Genomic DNA, 20,727 nt, shown 5'->3' on the forward strand with positions numbered 1-20,727 from the left:
TTGGGGAAAATAATAGCAGCTGTATGAAAATCAAGAGATCAAATGGTAAACCAGTTCTAAGCAAAGAAGGGAAGCCTGGAAGGTGGAAGGAGTATGTAGAGGGTCTATACTGGGAAGGTGAATTTAAAAGCAGTATTATAGAAAGGGAAGTGGACATAGATGAGATGGGTTATATGATACTGCGAGAAGAGTTTGACATAGCTCTGAAAGATCTTAAGTCGAAACAAGGCTTGAGAGTAGATGATATTCTGTCAGAACTACTGATTGCCTTGGGAAGGCCAGCCCTGATAAAACTCTTCCATCTATTGTGCAAGATGTATGAGACAGTCAAAATACCCTCAGAATTCAAGAAGAATGTAGTGATTCCATTTCCAAAGAAAGCAGTTGCTGACAGGTGTGAAAATTACTGAACAATCAGTTCAATAAGTCATGGTTGCAAAATACTAAAGCGAATTCCTTACAGAAGAATGGAAAAAACTGGTAGAAGCAGAGCTCATGGAAGATCAGTTTGTTTCCGGAGAAATGTAGGAACACGCAAGGCAATACTGACCCTACAACTTATCGTAGAAGATAGGTTAAGGGAAGGAAAACTTATATTTATAGCATTTGTGGAGTTAGAGGAAGCTTCTGACAATGTAGACTGGAATATTCTGTAGGTAGCATGGGCAAAATACAGGAAACAAAATGCTATTCACAAATTGTACAGAAACCATGCAGCAATTATAAGAGTCAAGGGGCATCGAAGGGAGGCAGTGGTTGAGAGGGGAGTGAGACAGGTTTGTAGCCTCTCCCTGATTTTCTTCAATATACATTGAACAAGCAGTAAAGGAAACCAAAGAAAAATTTGGAGTAGAAATTAAAGTTCAGGGAGAAGAAATAAAAAGTTTAAGGTTTCCCGATGATATTGTAATTGTATCAGAAACAGCAAAGGGCTGGAAGAGCAGTTGAATGGAATGGGCAGTGTCTTGAAATGAGCATATAAGATGAACATCAGCAACAGCAAGACAAGGGTAAATGACTGTCGCCGAATTAAATCAGATGATGCTAAGGGAATTAGATTAGGAAACGAGACACTTACAATAGTAAATGAATTTTGCTATTTGGTCAGTAGAATAACTGATGATGACCAAAGTAGAATGTAGACTGGGAATGGCAAGAAAAGCATTCCTGAAGAAGAGAAATTTGTTAACATCAAATATTGATGTGAAGTTTTTTCTGAAGGTATTTGTCTGGAGTGTAGCCATGTATGGAATTGAAACATGGACGATAAACTGTTTAGATAAAAAGAGAATAGAAGCTTTCAAGATGTGGTGGTACAGAAGAATGCTGAAGATTGGATGGGTCAATCTTGTCATTAATGAGGAGGTACTAAATAGAAGTAGGGAAACAAGGAATTTGTGGCTCAGCTTGACCAAAAGAATGGATCAGTTGATAGGACACATTCTGAGACATGACGGAATCACCAACTGATGATCCTGTAGTTTGGTCCCTTTATACCCCAAACCAAAACGAATCACCAATTTAGTATTGGAGGGAAGAGTGGTGGTAAAAAGTCTTAGGTAGAGACCAAGAGATGAATACATTAAGTAGGTTCAAAAAGATGTAGGTTGCAGTAATTATTTGGAGATGAAGAGGCTCGCACAAGATTGAGTGGCATGGAGAGCTGCATGAAATCAGACTTTGTACTAAAGACCGCAATATGTCTCATGTAATACTTGTATTGACCCATTCCACATCTGACCAACATGGACCCATGAAATATTTACAGGGCTAACAGTAATTAAAATATAAATAAAATACTAGTATTATATTTGTGATGTTGAATGTACTCTAAAATAAATATGAAACTATGGAATATTCAGGATGGCATGTGACAATATCATGAAGAGGATAGTTATTACTCACTATATAACAAAGATGTTGAGTCGCAGATAGGCATAACAAAAATACTGTTAGAAAGTGAGCTTTTGTCCAAGAAGGCCTTCATCAGAAATATACACACACAAACAAATGTAACACACACAAACACACATGATCACAGTCTCCAGTTGATGAGGCCAGATTGCGAGTAGCTGCGCTTGATGGGAGAAGCAAGTGTTGGGTGGAGGGGCAAGGAGGAGGTTGAAGTGAGGGGGACAGCATGTTGGGGGTGGGAGATGGTGAAGTGCTGCTTGTGGGAGCATACAGGGATGAAGTGTAGAAAGGGTAGTACAACTAGGTGCAGTTAGAGGGTTAGATGGGCGGCAGAGGGTGAGGTAGCGGAAAAGGAGAGAACTGAAAAGACTGTGGGTATGTTGGTGAAATAGAGAGCTGTGTAATGCCGGAATGGTATCAGAGAAGGGGCTAGATGGGTAAGGACAATGAGCAACGAAGGTTGAGGCCAGGAGGGTTACGGGATCATATGTTATATGGCAGGGAGAGTTCCTATCTGCTGCACAATTCAGAAAAGCTGGTGTTGGTGGGAAGGATCCAGATGGCACAGGCTCTGAAAGAAGAACGTCGTGTTGGGTGATGTGCTCAAGAACAGGGTGGTCCAGCTGTTTCTTGGCCACAGTTTGTCGGTGGCCATTCACGTGGACAGGCAGCTTCTTGGTTGTCATGCCCTTGTAGAATGCAGCACATTGGTTGAAGCTTAGCTTGTAAATCACATTACGGTTTCACAGATAGCCCTGCCTGTTATGGGGTAAGTGATGCTTGTGACTGTTCCTTTACCATATGGTGCCGTGCTCATCACTACTGATGCCACCTCTCTTTACAGTAACATCTCTAATTCCTCTCAAAATATACGGAGGGTCTCACTGAGGTGTTCACAGACCATAATTACCCTCCCAACCATGTACAAAAACAGATCTCCTGTCTCTGTTACCATTGCAGCACTGCAAAGCCCTTTGTGCCACCAGCACACCCATAGTCTTTTTACTTCTCTCCTTTCCTGCTACTCTGCCCCCTGCCCTCATTCTAACCTCCTGACTGCATCTAGCTGTACTACCCCTCCCACAAGGAGCAATTCACTATCTCCCACTGCTAACCTGCAATGTCTCCCACTCCGAACCCAAGTCTCCTCATTACATCCGCCGTCCACTTGCTTCTCCCATCATGCGCTGCTGCTCCCAGTCTGACCACAGCAGCTGGAGACAGTAGCTGCACGCGTCCGCGCGCGCGCGCAAGAATGTTCAATTGATGAAGTTTGGGAAACAAGAAGCAACCTGAGATTAACCTAGGTATCTAATATATATTTGACAGCTACAGTATTGCAAGGCAAAGGTCCCGAGTTCGAGTCTCGGTCTGGCACACAGTTTTAATCTGCCTGGAAGTTTCATCTACAGTATTGACTCAATCTGGATTAGCTTTTGGAGGCCAGAATCACATTGTGTAAAGATCATCTCCTCATATGCTGCTTGTCACTAAAGCATAGGGTAATTGATCATCTTTCCCAGGTATATTCTGCATTGGATTGTAAGAAGGGTAATTTATTTGTCCAGTGTCTGATATTCTACTGATATGTGTGTTAAAGAGGACTGACTTGTGCTGATTATATCGACTGAAGAGACAAAGGCTTTATAAGAGTTGTCGTTATTTTACATAGCACTGTATTATAATGCAGTTATGATCACAGTTATATTACATAACTTTTTCTGTCGTTCATTGAGTAAGCAGAACACAGTTTATGATTACCCATACTGTCATTGGCACAGAGCCTGGGAACAAACTGGTGGTCCCATTGGTCAGTTATGGCAGAGTTCGTGAAGTTAGCAGGTAGCCAGAAGTGAAGTCCAGAGAGTAGCAAAAGTCATTGCAAGTGTGCACAAACAGTCCATTGAGAAATGCAAATATAGGTGAGATCAGTCACTTTACAAACAATCTAGGAAGAAATAACAACATTATAGAAATGGTAGATTGCTTCTCACCATATAGAGGAGATGTTTAGTTGCAGACAGGCACAATTATGAAAAGGTTCATAATATTGATTTTACGTTCAGTGACACATATCAAAGGGTTCAGAGAATAGTGATAACTGCCAGACAAGTGTAGTGTGCGATATTTATGGACGCTGTCGTGTCAGTAGAGGGCCAATTTGACATGTCCATGGTGATGCCCTTCACAGGAGCAAACTGCAGTCCTAGTTTGAAGCCCGAGTATCTCTGATCTTCCCTCCAAATTGACACTCAAGCTGGTTGTGGAATTCAAATCAGTGCTGAATACTAAAATAAGCTTCTAAATTAACTAATTTCAGCCAGTGTCACTTGAGTGTGGTAGCTATATCCTGAATGTTAAAAGGTACTTTATGTTGGGAGACAGTACCCAAATTGATAATTTTCATAGGCCATAACTAGTAATTTAATAAAGATATGGAATATATATGTGACCTTGATGGTGCATTTTAATAAAATTATGGTTGTGTTAAGATGGTTTAGAATCTCAAGCAGTTCATTATGCTTTTCCATACTTTTAATTAACATTTCACCAACACACCAATGATATTCTGTTGCATAAAGAAACTTGAACTTTCCATGCTTGCTTTATCCTGTTGTTCTCAAATATTAGTATTTCACTTTAATTGTTGATAATGACACTAATTAAGCCCATGGTGACTTTTAGCGATATCTTCCTGAACAATGAAACAGAAAAGCTGTGATTTACGTAATTTAATCCAATGTCGAATTGCTCAGCTGAAATATTGAAGACAACTTCATATTTAGTGTAAGAAGCTGTATGTGTGACTTCATAATTAGTATTTTGCCAAAGTGTACATTGGTCAATCAGGAGCACCTACAGCGAGCCTTTGTGATCATTCGTCTAATGGATCATAAATAATACTTACACCCAAACTAGCAAGTCTTCCAATTTGCACATGATCTTCTGCATTTCATCATTGTACAATACTTTATGTATGTCTGTGGTGCAAGCTGGTTGAATTTCAGCTCACTTGTTATGCTGTTATATTGATCTAAAATGAGTATTTTGTGACTTCGGCTTCTCTTATGATGCAATCCTTTTTTTTACTGAATTTTGCACACCACCTGACTTCTGGAAATTAATTGCTAACACACAGACACATCTCAAGATTGAGAATCCTTAGTCAACCAAAATCCCTATGCTAGTAAGTTTTTGCCAGTTGTAGCTGCTGTTTCTAAGAGCGAAGAACTGAATATCACATTAAAATAAGAATCATTGTTATTCATCATTTGTATTAGCTGCTATACAATTCTTCTCATATTTTAATTTTTTATTTTAATTTCAGACTTCTCTTTATTTTTGAGAAACTGGAAAATAAGTAATAGACATGGCTTCAAATGCTATGCGCCAGTTGGAGGAGAGGCATGTTGCCAGTAAAATTGAGCGTATGGTGTGGTCCAACAAAATGGATCTTCTAGCATTGTCCAATGTTAGAGGTCAGTATTTGTATTCAGTTAATTTCACTAGCAATTTTCTACCTTAGATATTGGATTTACGACTGATGTCAACTAAACCTTTGCTCTTGAAAACAAAATGGTATTAATAATATTTGTTACAGGTGAGGAGATGTCTCCTAGCAGACATAAAAAAATTAAATTATATTTGAATGTCCATCTTTCAGAAATTTCAAACATTACTTTCCCGGGGTAAAGACAGCAGGCATGTTACAGAAACTGTGTATCACGTGTGCTGAAGGAAGAAAAAGTTTCTCCAATCCATCTCATCAGAGACAAAATGTATAGGAAATGATTAGGAAGTAAAATGAATGAACGGCTCGCATGAGAGAGCAATATTTTAGATATCTTGACAACAGACACACTACATGTCAAATAATATTAACATATATAACGGAATTATCTATCGCAATTCCACTGTAGTGAAAGCAGTTACTAAATGCACAATTTGCCAAGAAGGCAAGCAGGGCTTCAATGGTTGCTGCAACAGATGAGCTATCACTGACATGTTAAATTTGCGAAACAAAAATAGAATGTTTAGAGGGTGTACCAAACACAGTCAGACAGGTTGAGGTCCAATTCTTAACATGCCATCTGCCAGCTTTTTTTTAGAAATGAGACCTAAGTAGCTTGGTAATGGATAAAACAGATCCACATTTGTTTAATAATTTGTAAAACTGAAGTCATGCACTCTCAGTACAAATGGGATCAGAGCCAAGAGGTAGAACCTAACAAAACCTCATGCATCAAGAAGAGAGCCTTTTGTGACACATAGTGTCCACAATTGTAATTTTCCAGAGAAACACAGAAAATTATTATCCTATGTGGAATTGTTTTGCTAATGAAAAACTTGTGCATATGCTATCATGGTACAATTTCTTACTGAAAGAGAGGAAATAAAATTCAAAGCATAAATCTGAAAATATCTTTTTTCATAATCGATTTTACAAAATTATTCAATAATTGCACCACTTGACTGCTGGACAAACACCAAAGTAGATAGCATAAAATCAACCAGTTGCAAGTTCTTGAAACTGTTGAAAATGTGTAAGACATCAGGCCATGAGGCAATTTATCTCATATTATACACAGTGTATGTTCCAGTTAACTATCTTCTTAACTGAGATTTATTGTGAATCATAGAACAAACAGTCGTATTGGAGAAGTGATAATTATTTCTGTGAAAATGCAGAAGTATAGTGTTGTATCATTAACATCTATGTACTCCAGGATTCAAAATCATACTGTGAGCTAGAATGTAATGGCCTATTGAGAGAGAGAAACCTTTGTGACACATGGTGAGTAATCATCACTCACATGATACATAATTCACATATTTGACAAGGTAACTCACAAATAATGGTTGCTAGCAAACAAATGCTTTCTGCATAACTAAACTTCACAAGATGATCAACATCGTGACACACCTTCAACTGATAGACACTGCTGGAAAAGAAATTAGTACACCCATTTAGAGATTTCCAATTCACTCAAGGTTTAATTGTTGCAACAGTGCGTATGGAGTTCATGAAATAAGTACATTTACAGATCAATATCGTAAGCAGTTCTAAGATACCAGATATGGACCCATGCTGAAACACCCATGTTAGTACGTCATGTAGGTTCCACAGGCGTCAATGCAGGCACTGACTCTGGCATCTAGTCGACCATATAGGTGCCAAATACTGTCATAGGATACATTATGCAATGCCAGCTTGACCTGTTTGCATAGTTCTGTTAGAATTGTTGGTTGCACACACAACTTCTCGTCCCATCATATCCCACACATACTCAACTGGAGACAAGTCCAGAGATTGTGCTAGACAGGACAGTTGCTGCACATCTTGCAGAGCACATTGAGTTTCTTGAGCAGTGTATGGACGAACATTATCTTGTTGGAATAATACATCACCTCCCTGTTGTAAGAACAGCAAAAGAATGGCTCTAACAGTATTTTGCATGCACCAACTGCCAGTTAGTATCCCCTCCAGAAACACCGAAGATGAAGAAGAGGTGTAGCTTATTGCACCGCAGACTATAAGGCCTGGGGTGGGGCCAGTATTTCTTGGACAGATGCACTTAATGAGACAATGCTCGCCAGGTCTATGTTGTACGTGTAAACAACCATCACTTCCATGCAGGCAAAATCCGCTTTCATCGCTGAACACCACAGTGTGCCATTCCATCTTCCAAGTGATACTCTGACAGAACCAGTCTAGCCGTACAGGTCAATGCTGTGGCATGAGTGGAAGACAGGCTAGCGTTGTGCATGCCCGTAATCTCAATGATAATAAACAGTTCACAATAGCTCGTGTCGACACGTCTGACCTCACAAGCCCTCTTATCTGTGTGCTGTGTTAACTGTACGATCTGCTACTGCTGCCCTTAACAATACGATGATCCTGGCAGGCAAATGTTCTGTGTGGCTGTCCAGAACCTCATCTACAGATGTGAGAGTGTTCACATGACCACTGATACGTGCATTGCACAACTGATGCACAATGTCCAGCTTGTGTGGGCAATTCTCTGAAAGGCCCATTCCAATACATGGAAAGCCATAATTTGACCCCTTTCAATCCCACTTAATTGGCAGAAGGAAGCACGAATGAGCTTCCATGGCACGGTTGCCTGCTTGTTTCACTCGTTTACATCACACTGAGCCTTCTGGCTGTGAGCATTCCCTATTAAAGGGTAGACACAGATGACACTCTGGTAGGTGTGCCACTACGCTGTCTGTTTTTGTTGTCAAATGATGTTGAAACCATTGTCAGTCCATCTACTAATGCCCAGGTGGCATATGGCGTCATCAGATCAAAATCCATGCCGTCTTTCCAGATTACTAATTTTATTTTATTTTTTATTTATTTTTTTATTTTTTTTCCCACATCATATGTAAATATTTTGAACCATAAAGCTCTTTTCTCTCCTATTCAATGCAGCCCATCATTGTTGATTTCTCAATTTACCTACCTAATCTCCCACATTCTTCTGTAATACCACTTTTCAAAAGTGTCTATTCTCTTCTTGTATTGTTTAGCCTTCTCTTTACACCTCTGGATATGGCTACATTAAAAAAGAAGTACTTTCAGAAAATATTTGTAACATTTAAATGTATATTTGATGTTAGTACAGTTTGATTTTTCAGAAATGCTTTTCGTATTATTGTAGCTACATTTTACATTCTTTTAAATCTGCCTTTTCTTTTTGCTCAGTGTACAGATTGAATAACATTGAGGATATGCTAGGACTCTCATCTCTCAACTACTACTCCGCTTCTGGGTTCGAGTACTCTAATAACTGCAGTTATCTGGTTCAGTACAAGCCTTAGACGACCTTTCTCTCTGTGTACTTCATCTGTAATAATTTCAGAATTTAAGAGAATGTGTTTGAGTTGACATAATTAAAAGCTTTGCCTAGCTACAAATGCTATAAATGTGGGTTTGTCTTTCTTTAATCTGTCTTCCAAGATAAGCCATAGCATTAGTATTGACTCACATGTTCCTACATTTCCTAAGAACCAAAATGAACATTCCCCAGTTTGGCTTATACAAGTTGTTCTGCTCTCCTTTAGGTAATTCATGTCAGTATTTTTCAGCCATAACTTACTAAGTTAATGTTTTGATATTACTCAGATGTGTCAGCACCTGCCTTATTCAATATCAGGGTTATTGTTTTCTCTTCATTCTCAAAGTATTTTTCCTACCCATTATATCTCGTATACCATTTGGAACATTTTTGTTGTAGTAGGTTCTCCCAAGGATCTTAATAGTACTTAGGGAATATTGTCTGTTCCAGATGCTTTGTTTTGACTAGCGTTTTCTGTGCTTTGTTAAGTTCTGTTTACATCACGTCATCCATCTCATTTTTATCCAATTGTTTTTTTTTTCATATTGTCTGTAAGTTTCTTTCCTTTATATAGTCCTCCATATATTCCTTCCATCTTTCAGCCTTCAGTGTTGCTTAGTACTAGCTTGCTACAGGAGCTGTTAATTTTCATACAACTGCATCTCTTTTCTGCAAAAGTTTAATTAATTTTTCTACAAACAGCACCCATTTATTCTGTTGATTTGCGTGTTCTTTCTAGCATTCATTCCTGCCTGTGCCACATTGCACTTCCCATCAGTCTCATTTTTTAGGCATCTATATTCCCTTTTGGCTGTTTCATTTGCAGCAGTTTTATAGTTTCTTCTCTCAGCACGTAAATTTAACATATCATGGTATCCAATTATTTCTTTTGGGCCCTGCCCCCCCCCCCCTCTCTCCCTCTCTTCCTCCCTACCCCCTCCCTCTTCCCTCCTCCCCCATTCCCTCACCCTCTCCTCTCCCTTGCCCTCCCTCTCCCCCTCCCCCTATCTATCTATGCCTCTCTCTTTATTTTTTTAATCCCCCCCCCCTTTCCCAGGGTACTCCCTGCTGCTTTCATTATCCACCTCTAAAACATACCCATTCACCTTCTGTTTTCTTTTTTCCCTTTTCAGTTAAATGTTGCAATAACAATCTGTAGTGTTTTTTAATGTATCCAGATCTCATCTCATTAGAAATAAACATAACATTGGAAGTGCACTAAGGATGTGTGACAGCAGCGTTCTTGTTCCCAACAGGTATAAACAACCTCTGGTATGCTGTGAACAACACACACTGATTAATGATGCTGCATGTGTTTCTTTAAAGTTTCACCCTTAAGTAACCGTAGAAAGTCCGCCCCTGGTAGCTGAGTGGTCAGCACGACAGAATGTCAATCCTAAGGGCCTGGGTTCGATTCCTGGCTGGGTCAGAGATTTTCTCCGCCCAGGGACTGGGTGTTGTGTAGTCGTAATCATCATCATTTCATCCCCATCGACACACAAGTCGTCGAAATGACATCAAATTGAAAGACTTGCACCCAGTGAACGGTCTACCCGACAGGAGGCCCTAGTCACACGACATTTACATTTATTTTAACTGTAGAATAATTCAGAATGACTCCAGACAAAATAACTATATGGCGTAAATGTGGGTGTATATAATACAATGACATGAGTAGAAGGGAGATTGATTGCTTTTGAAACAATCTACAACTGGGCTCATTCACATCAATAAATATGTAAAGGTAATTATATGAAGAAAACTAAAAAAATAAAATTATATGTACAAAAAAACAAATATACAACTTAGATTTATTAAGAGAACCAGGGAAAGTGTAATGCAGTTGCAAGAGAGACTCCTCCGTGATCTATGTTAAGAGTATTTGAGGTCTCTATCAAATTGGTTCCACAAAGGAAATTGAAAAAATTGACTCTAGTAACCCTGTACTCATTCAGAACAAAATATTGCTGCGATTTCCAGTGATATCAAGTGGAAATCTTTGGAAGAAAGTAGATATTTTTTTTCACAAAATTATATGTGAAATAAGTATGAAAGCCAATATTTTAGACAGACTTTAAAATTATTGTACTACCTTCATTGTATATTGAAAGATTTCAGAACAAGGTAAGAGGGACTCGCGTGTTTGTGGAAGCGTATACACAGTCATTTGTCCTTCACCGCATTCATGAGTGTAACAGGAAAAAATGGGATAATGGGGCAAATCGCCCTCTGCTGTGCTCTGCCGTGTGTCTTTTGGAGCATTGACATGGATGATCAGTTAAGATTCATTCCAAAACCATTGACTCATTATAAGAATTAATAACAAATGAAGTAACAAGTGAAAATGTGAACAAAACAAAATAAGTAAAGGCAGAAGTGGTGTGGGGGAAGAGTTTGAAAGATTGAGACTAGGAGAACACACAGGTGTAGTTAAGTGATTGTGCAGTGCAAATACATAACAGTATATTCTGTATACATATTTAAATTACTTACATTTTTATGATTCATCCAGCTAAAGTTGTCAGGTGCAGTATGTACATGAGCACAAAACCAGAACAAAATACAACTACTATCGGAAAAGAACAGTATTGAAATGAAAGATAGGAGCCCATACATCAATGGTTTGATCTGTTTAACAAGTGACCAAACTACTTAGAACATATAAAAGGATTGATTTTAATAATAAATTAAAATATTTTCTTATAGAAAAATATTTATATTCATTCAATGAATTCTAAGACATTGCTCATGATACACCATGAAGTAAAGTAATAACAGTATAAAATAGATGCAAGATGTAACAACTGTAGTATGTAACGTATTTTGTAAATGTAGTTGTAGCTGAGTTATTATTTCTGACTTACGAAAAACCCATATTATGCTGGCTCCATGCAAAGAAAAAGTAAATAATAAAAGTATGACTGACCTTAACTCGTAAGTTGATTTAATCATTGGCAAGATGGAGATGAAGGTTTATATGACCTCTGTGGTGCAGCATTGCATATATGAACACATAGTGTGTCTAAAAAAAAGTAGTTCCCCATTCTGTTACTGTAGTTAGTACTGTTTGAAATTAAGTAAACAAAAGTTCTGTAAATATATGTGGAAATAATACTGGAGATATATCCCATTTTTACTTGTCTGTTCTTATCGATATTCAATCATCATCCTATATTTTACATCAGGCAATTCATATGTATCATTTTGAAGTTGTACTGGCATTACAACAATATTAATGACTGTATTGTGTGACAACAGTATTAACAGTGAAGTGCGGTCCTGTTATTCCCTGCAGGAAGTGGTAGACATTTGCCTGACTTTAATCCCAAATATTTCTGGCTATGGGGATGTTTAAAGGCATTGTATTTTCCATATCTGTTGACAAAGTGCACACGTTACAGGCCCATTTTTCCCATGCCTGTAACCAAATACGAGAGCACCTAGCTCTGTTTGCATGAGTTTTTGATTCATTGAAGAGGGGGGGGGGGGCTGAAAGATGTGTATGAATGAGTGGTAACCATGGCATTGTTTATTTTCCCGCAAAGTTTTATTCTGATTTTCAAATGTATTCTGTTTTTTTTTCAGGTGAAGTTGCATTGCACAGATTAACATGGCAGAAGGTTTGGTCTTTTCCACCCCCGTCAGAAGGATTGTCTGTGAAGGGGATGGCATGGAGACCAGATGGGAAGGTGATTGCTATTGGCTATAACAATGGTATGTTAATATAGAATCCCATTACCTTTCAGTAGAGCCATGAAACACACACGCACACACACACACACACACACACACACACACACACACACACACACACACACACACACACCATGAAGTCCACCTAAAATACAGGGTGTTTATAAATGAATATTGGGGTTTTAATGCTTTATAATATATATTATATTAAACTTACAGTTATAAATGATATGCCAAATGAAAGCGCAACTCAAACAGTTTTACCAAGAACCTTATAAATGTTCAATGTGAGCACCATTTGTCAGACAGCACACATCATGTCTATAGCTGAGTTATTCCCAAACATTGATAAATGTGTCTTCAGTGATTGTAGCAACAGCTGATCCAATCCAGTTTCTTAATTCAGCGAGGTCTTCTGGTAGCAGAGAACGTACACACAATCATTGATGAAGCCCCAAAGGAAAAACTCACATGGTGCTAGGTCGGGTGAACATGGAGGCCATGCAAAGCAAGCCCTGTCAGTGGGCCCTTTGCGGCCTATCCAGCGTGTGGGTACAGTGAAATTCAACCAATCGCGTACTTTGCTAGCTATACCAGTGAGGTGATGCACCGTCTTGCTGGAAATAAGTTCTCTGGCTCACTTCTTCCAACGGAGGGAAGAGCCGTTGCTCTAGTGTATCAAGGTAAGAAGTGCTAGTTACAGTAGGTTCACCAAAAAAGAAAGGCCCATAAACTTTCCGCTTGGATTCGGCACGAAAAACAGTCACTTTAGGGGAATCTCGTTGCATTTGTATCACCTCGTGAGGATTTTTTGAGCCTCAGATGTGCACATTGTGAGTGTTAACATGTCCACTAAGGTGAAAGGTCGATTCATCACTGAAGACAACATGATCCAGAAAATCATCATCATGAAACAACATTTCGTTTGCGAAGTTGACACGTAATCCATGGTCTGCCTGCTTTAGAGCCTGTAATAATTGTAAATAGTAAGGATGTAATTGTACGTGTTTTAAAAAACTTTCCAAACAGTCGACATGGGAACGAACTTGTAATTCATGACTAGCCTTCCGGACTGATTTCTTTGGGCTACGACTGAACGACTCTCTCACTCGCTCAACAGTCTCTTCACTAACTCTTGGTCGTTCTGTGCTCTTCCCTTTACAAAGGCAGCCAGTATCTTCAAATTGATGATACCATCTACAAATGTTGTCATCACTTGGAGGATCACAATCGAACTTCAGCCGGAACGTACGTTCCACAGTAACTAAAGATTCGGTCTTTGCAAACCGCAAAACAGAAAACGCTTTCTGTTCACTAGTCACCATCTTTGCTACTACTGCTGTCTAGCAGATTGTAGCGGAAACTTTGCTTGTTGCGCATGCGCACTGGTGCCAAACACAACTGTTTGGCCGGCCGGTATGGCCGTGCGGTTCTAGGCGCTTCAGTCTGGAACTGCGTGACAGCTACTTCGCAGGTTCGAATCCTGCCTCGGGCATGGATGTGTGTGATGTCCTTAAGTTAGTTAGGTTTAAGTAGTTCTAAGTTCTAGCGGACTGATGACCACAGATGTTAAGTCCCATAGTGCTCAGAGCCATTTGAACCTTAAAACAACTGTTTGAGTTGCTCTTTCATTTGACATACCATTTATAACTGTAAGTTAATGTAATAAATATTATAAAGCATTGAAACCTTGATATTAATGTATAAACATCCTGTATTAATCAAATTAAACAATAAATGTGGAAAATCTGTAATACATTTTTTTCAAATAATTGTGTGTTTGCATGCTGGTTAATTAGTCATTGTTTACTGTTTTAAGTTAATGAAGAACTAAAATTAAGTGTACCATATGGCTATTAGTTGTCATCTAGCTACTGAAGAACATGGTCATGTATCTGCCTGTGTTTAAAATAGTGTGAACCTAATCTATGAACTTAATAGATGTAAGAGAACTATGCATAGAGGCAAAATTTGAAACTATAGGCCAAAACAGGAAGTCGTAGTTTCTTTGGAATACTGCACCTCCCCCCCCCCCTCCCCCCCCCCTCCCCGCCCCCCCCCCCCCCACACACACACACACACACACACACACACATATCTCAGTGAAGAACAGAAATCTTAACTATATGATAAAAATGTTATGATCTCTTAGCTTCTGCACTATAAAAGACTAACCCACAATGCAGGCAACATGAGTGGGTAATTTGATAATGGTATGTAATTTCCATCGGTGCAAAAAATTATTTGTTACTTGGGCACTGTGTGTATTTCATAAGGGACTATGGCTCAGACAGACCCTTAAATGTACCAAAAATATCACAGTTTTAAGACTGATTAATGACTCAAACTTAAACTATATGAGAAATAAATTGAATTCAATAAAATGGTATAAAACTGCTATGGAATCAAATTGTGGAAGAAGAATGGTGGAGAGACAGAGTAAAGTGGCAAAGTACCATTGATACCCCAACCCGTCCAGATGTTGGATATAGGAGAAACGAATATGATGATGATGAAAATGGTATAAAATAATAACCAGTGTCGATGCTAACAAATTGACCAGAACATTTATAGACCTGTTAATTAAAAATATTGAAGCATATTGCCCTAGCTGCTACAAGAAACCACCCAAGCAGTCACTGTACAAAACCACAAAATCCAAAAAATTTGTACACCCAACATCTAAGCAGAATAAGAATTATGATGCTACTATATCATGATAGGTCAGAATGTTGCTGTGGCAGATACAGAAAAACCTCAAGGAGGGGGCGCTAAAGATATCTTGAGCTACCTTTACTTTTACCATGATAAAAAATAATCTAGTCACATGCAATGTTTAAGAAAGTTTTATTTAAACTGATTATACACATATACAAGTCAATGCCATCTTATGATATAAAAAAGTTACAATTGTGGTTCTCTTTCTTAAATGAAGTGTTAGCTATCTACGTGCCATACAGAAACATATAACATTTGATTATGCGGATGCGCGTGCTATGTAGGTAAGTACAACTATTCGATAACTCATTCAGTCAACTGACGAAAGAAGTGAATGAATAGCGTGCGGGCTGATTGGAAGGGGTGGCAATGCAGGTGGCCCTACGCACCCCCTCATATATATCCACCATCAGAATGTTGTAATGCTAACAAGGATATGTATGTGAAAGCTTTACAGGTCTGAAATCAGGGCAGCAAAGTGCAAAGCAAATGATAAATGTATAATGAATAAATTAATAGTGAATAAATGCAAAGCTGCAGGGGAAATTATTAACACAGAAATAAATCATGAAGATTCCAATTTCACCAAACACTCTAAAAGCAAATTTTGTCAGTGCTAACCCGTATGAAATGTATGTCAGGCAGAGGCGCTACAGCCAAGAAGAAATAGTAAATTAACGGAAACTTCTCACTAAACTCCAGTATCAGAGAAGGTGGTCACTGAATAAGTAACTAAATGTAATTTATTATCATTATAATCTTATCGGTTTTTTGTGCTGTACATGTAAGAAAGAAAAAAATATGTCTGTTGGATAATTTTTGACACAGGTGAAATACTTTTGGTGGATGTGGAGAACAAAGAAATATTACATTCCACACAGACTCAAAAAGAGGTTACATGTATTTCATGGGTCCAGGAGAGAGAGAAATCCAAAGATGTCAGAAGGAAGGGAACTGATGACAGCTCAACACCTCAGTCTTCTACCATTAAACATTGCAGTCCATTCCTGCCAAAACTGCCCTCTCTTTCCCGCAGCTTTGGCCCTGGCACTGGTTGTGTGGTCGACGATAATCCTGAGGACTGCAAAAAGGTTACATGTTATTACTTCTTCACTAGCATGTCATATACGAGGTGCATCGAGAAAGTAAGTTTCCAAATGTTGTTCCCTTTAAAGCAGATATGTTCAGCCAGGAAAATTATGTGTGCACAACAGATTTATGACATGCCAATCAAATGCTGGCCAGACAGGTTAGTTTGGTGTCAATACTGTGGCAGCAGTGCCCTGAAATGGCATCTCTTATTCATTCTCCCGCCCCCTGTGAGATTCGGGCAATGATAAGGTTCCATAATGCACAAAACATAGGACCCATCAGAATTCATCGCCAGCTCTGTCAGGTCTATAGGCAGAACATCGTGAGCAAACAGATGGAGCATTGCTGGTGTAGGCTTTTTTGTGGAGGTCGTCAGTGTGTCCGTGATGAAAAGCGTAGTGGGCGACCGTCCCTCATCAGTGATCATCTGGTTGAGCTGGTGCAGCAGCGCAACCTGGAGAACTGTCGCATCGTGATTATGGAGCTCAGCAGCCATACTCCGCAGATATTGTGATCCTTGTTGCATGAAATTGTCACTAAGCGCCTGCCGTTCAAGAAATTGTGTGCCAGACACCTGAGCCCAAAGTGAAATGGTTTGGAGCAGCACTGACATTTCTGCAGCAGTATCATGATGTTGTTGTTGTTGTGGTCTTCAGTCCTGAGACTGGTTTGATGCAGCTCTCCATGCTACTCTATCCTGCGCAAGCTTCTTCATCTCCCAGTACCTACTGCAACCTACATCCTTCTGAATCTGCTTAGTGTATTCATCTCTTGGTCTCCCTCTACGATTTTTACCCTCCTCGCTGCCCTCCAATGCTAAATTTGTGATCCCTTGATGCCTCAAAACATGTCCTACCAACCGATCCCTTCTTCTAGTCAAGTTGTGCCACAAACTTCTCTTCTCCCCAATCCTATTCAATAACTCCTCATTAGTTACGTGATCTACCCACCTTATCTTCAGCATTCTTCTGAAGCACCACATTTCGAAAGCTTCTATTCTCTTCTTGTCCAAACTAGTTATCGTCCATGTTTCACTTCCATACATGGCTACACTCCATACAAATATTTTCAGAAACGACTTCCTGACACTTAAATCTATACTCGATGTTAACAAATTTCTCTTCTTCAGAAACGATTTCCTTGCCGTTGCCAGTCTACATTTTGTATCCTCTCTACTTCGACCATCATCAGTTATTTTACTCCCTAAATAGCAAAATTCCTTTACTACTTTAAGTGTCTCATTTCCTAATCTAATTCCCTCAGCATCACCCGATTTAATTTGACTACATTCCATTATCCTTGTTTTGCTTTTGTTGATGTTCATCTTATATCCTCCTTTCAAGACACTGTCCATTCCATTCAACTGTTCTTCCAAGTCCTTTGCTGTCTCTGACAGAATTACAATGTCATCGGCGAACCTCAAAAGTTTTTACTACTTCTCCATGAATTTTAATACCTACTCCGAATTTTTCTTTTGTTTCCTTTACTGCTTGCTCAATATACAGATTGAATAACATCGGGGACAGGCTACAACCCTGTCTCACTCCTTTCCCAACCACTGCTTCCCTTTCATGCCCCTCGACTCTTATAACTGCCATCTGGTTTCTGTACAAATTATAAATAGCCTTTCGCTCCCTGTATTTTACCCCTGCCACCTTCAGCATTTGAAAGAGAGTGTTCCAGTTAACATTGTCAAAAGCTTTCTCTAAGTCTACAAATGCTAGAAACGTAGGTTTGCCTTTTCTTAATCTTTCTTCTAAGATAAGTCGTAAGGTTAGTATTGCCTCACGTGTTCCAACATTTCTACGGAATCCAAACTGATCTTCCCCGAGGTCCGCTTCTACCAGTTTTTCCATTCGTCTGTAAAGAATTCGTGTTAGTATTTTGCAGCTGTGACTTATTAAACTGATAGTTCGGTAATTTTCACATCTGTCAACACCTGCTTTCTTTGGGATTGGAATTATTATATTCTTCTTGAAGTCTGAGGGTATTTCGCCTGTCTCATACATCTTGCTCACCAGATGGTAGAGTGTTGCCATGACTGGCTCTCCCAAGGCCATCAGTAGTTCTAATGGAATGTTGTCTGTTCCCGGGGCCTTGTTTCGACTCAGGTCTTTCAGTGCTCTGTCAAATTCTTCACGCAGTATCTTATCTCCCATTTCGTCTTCATCTACATCCTCTTCCATTTCCATAATATTGTCCTCAAGTACATCACCCTTGTATAAACCCTCTATGTACTCCTTCCACCTTTCTGCTTTCCCTTCTTTGCTTAGAACTGGGTTGCCATCTGAGCTCTTGATATTCATACAAGTGGTTCTCTTCTCTCCAAAGGTCTCTTTAATTTTCCTGTAGGCAGTATCTATCTTACCCCTAGTGAGATAGGCCTCTACATCCTTACATTTGTCCTCTAGCCATCCCTGCTTAGGCATTTTGCACTTCCTGTCGATCTCATTTTTGAGACGTTTGTATTCCTTTTTGGCAATGAATTCCTTGACGAGATCGTCATGGGCGATGAGACATGAATTTCTCACTTGACACCTGGAACCAAACAGCAGTAAATGCATTGTCATCACAGTGGATCTCCGGTCAAGGCGAAATTCCAACAAACTGTGTCAGTGCAGAAAGTGATGTGCATGATGTTCTGGGATAGGAATGGCATTCTGCTCGTTCACTTTTGGTCCAGAGGTGAAACGGTGAAAGCTGACCATTACTGTGAAACAATGCGGAAACTGTGATGTGCCATTCAGAACAAAAGGCGTGGAATGCATACTGCAGGTGTCATGCTGCTCCATTACAATGTTCGTCCCCATACAGCTCAGCGTACAGCAACTGTTTTGCAGAAGTTTGGCTGGGAGCTGTTTGATCATCCAGCACACAGTCCTGATCTTGCTCCCAACAATTTCTATCTTTTCTTGCACCTCAAGAAATACCTGTCCTCTGGCCAACATTTGACAACATCGAATAGCTGAAGATGACTGACACACAATGGTTCCATTCATAGGCAGCAGACTTCTGCAACACAGGAATACAAAAGTTGAGCTCATGATATGACAAGTGTCTCAATTCGTTTAGTGACTATGTTGAAAAATTGCTCAAATATTGCTGTACCTGTTGCCAATAAAGTTTTTCATGTGACTATGTTGTCTTTGTCTTTAAAAAATGGGGAAACCTACTTTCTGGATGCACCTCTTAACAGATTAATGCCATGGATACCTTGTAAATGGTTGAGATTGTGGATAAAAATGTTTCCTATACAAGAGCAAACACAAGTGATATTCTGTGTGACATATTCCAGGCAATGCTTAGGTGGACATTAAAAGAACTTGGAATTTTAAACATTTTATTGGCTGTTGTACAGCAACCATACACTATTTAATTACAAAGTACATATACAGCCACTTCAGTTGCACAAAATTTTGTCATTTGATCATTGTTTCAATTGCACTAGGGCAACCTTCATCAGAATAAAAAGTTACATGGAATACATGTAATCACAGCATGGTGCTCAGACATTTTAAACAATAGTGTGATTCCATGTAACTTTTTATTCTGATGAAGATTACCCTAGTGCAATCGAAACCATGGTCAATTGACAAAATGTTGTGCAACTGAAGTGGCTGTATACACATTCTGTAATTAAAAGAACTTCCTGCTGAAACATAGGCAGTGTTTGCAAACCAATGTCACTTTTCAATTGCCCCAAATCTTTTGTGAAATAGAAAGTTTGTACCTGTCAGCAGAATAAATTTGAGGTAAACAATATTGTAATAAAATTTGTGCAGATAAATGCAGCTACTTTGAAGCTTAATCATCATAAGCTCCAGTAGTGGGGTTATGTTAAGCTGTGGAATGTCAGTCAATTTTTTAAATGTAGGATAGGCAGTGTACTTCAGATATGTCATCAGCTCTTCCTTTGGCTTACCTGCCCACAGAGTTGTGTTCAATGAAGATGATATTGACCACCTTTTTGATGAGTACTTTCCATTCTTGTACCAGAAAAACAGTCCATGGAAATGAAAGTGCTGAGGTAGATGTAAACAGACTATACTAAGTGGAGTGTCATGTATCATAATCTTTGAATTCCAGGACTATACCCAAGTAGTTTTGAACCAAGTTGCAATAATTTATACCATGATACACTCCCCTAGAACTCTTTGTTAGCTTATGTGGTAAACAACGTGTGTTGGGAATGTTGTTGAGCAGATTTGTGTAGAACATTTGGCTGGCAAACTGTCGCTTAATTTGTATTGGCAAGTAATGGGAGAAGGCTGTAGTCCATTCCAAATTCTGTTATATTTGGCAAGGAATCTTTCAGGCCATACAGATCATACTTTTGTGTCTTTATGCAGTGTTCAGATACTTCTTCTACCAACTGAAAAATTTTGTTATTACATTTACCTAAAAATTTCCTTGTGTGGAATTTCATTTCATTTAACATTTTTGGTTGAGAGACTATGTTGGAGAGAAT

At 39.0% G+C, this 20,727-nt stretch overlaps 1 protein-coding gene across 2 annotated transcripts in view; it reads left to right on the forward strand.

Annotated features, from left to right (window-relative positions):
- The window catches only part of LOC124804839 (anaphase-promoting complex subunit 4), a 120,087-nt gene that overhangs the window by 8,638 nt on the left and 90,722 nt on the right, over positions 1 to 20,727 (forward strand). The window contains exons 2-4 of one of the 2 annotated variants that reach the window (XM_047265189.1): positions 5,243 to 5,393; positions 12,342 to 12,470; positions 15,996 to 16,258. In XM_047265189.1, coding sequence (XP_047121145.1) covers positions 5,285 to 5,393; positions 12,342 to 12,470; positions 15,996 to 16,258 — 501 coding nt within the window. In that variant the 5' untranslated portion in view covers positions 5,243 to 5,284. The remainder of the gene's footprint in view (positions 1 to 5,242; positions 5,394 to 12,341; positions 12,471 to 15,995; positions 16,259 to 20,727) is intronic. The other variant, XM_047265190.1, reaches the window with a different exon arrangement.

This window comes from Schistocerca piceifrons, chromosome 7 (genome assembly GCF_021461385.2).
Source record: "Schistocerca piceifrons isolate TAMUIC-IGC-003096 chromosome 7, iqSchPice1.1, whole genome shotgun sequence".
Lineage (NCBI taxonomy): Eukaryota > Metazoa > Arthropoda > Insecta > Orthoptera > Acrididae > Schistocerca > Schistocerca piceifrons.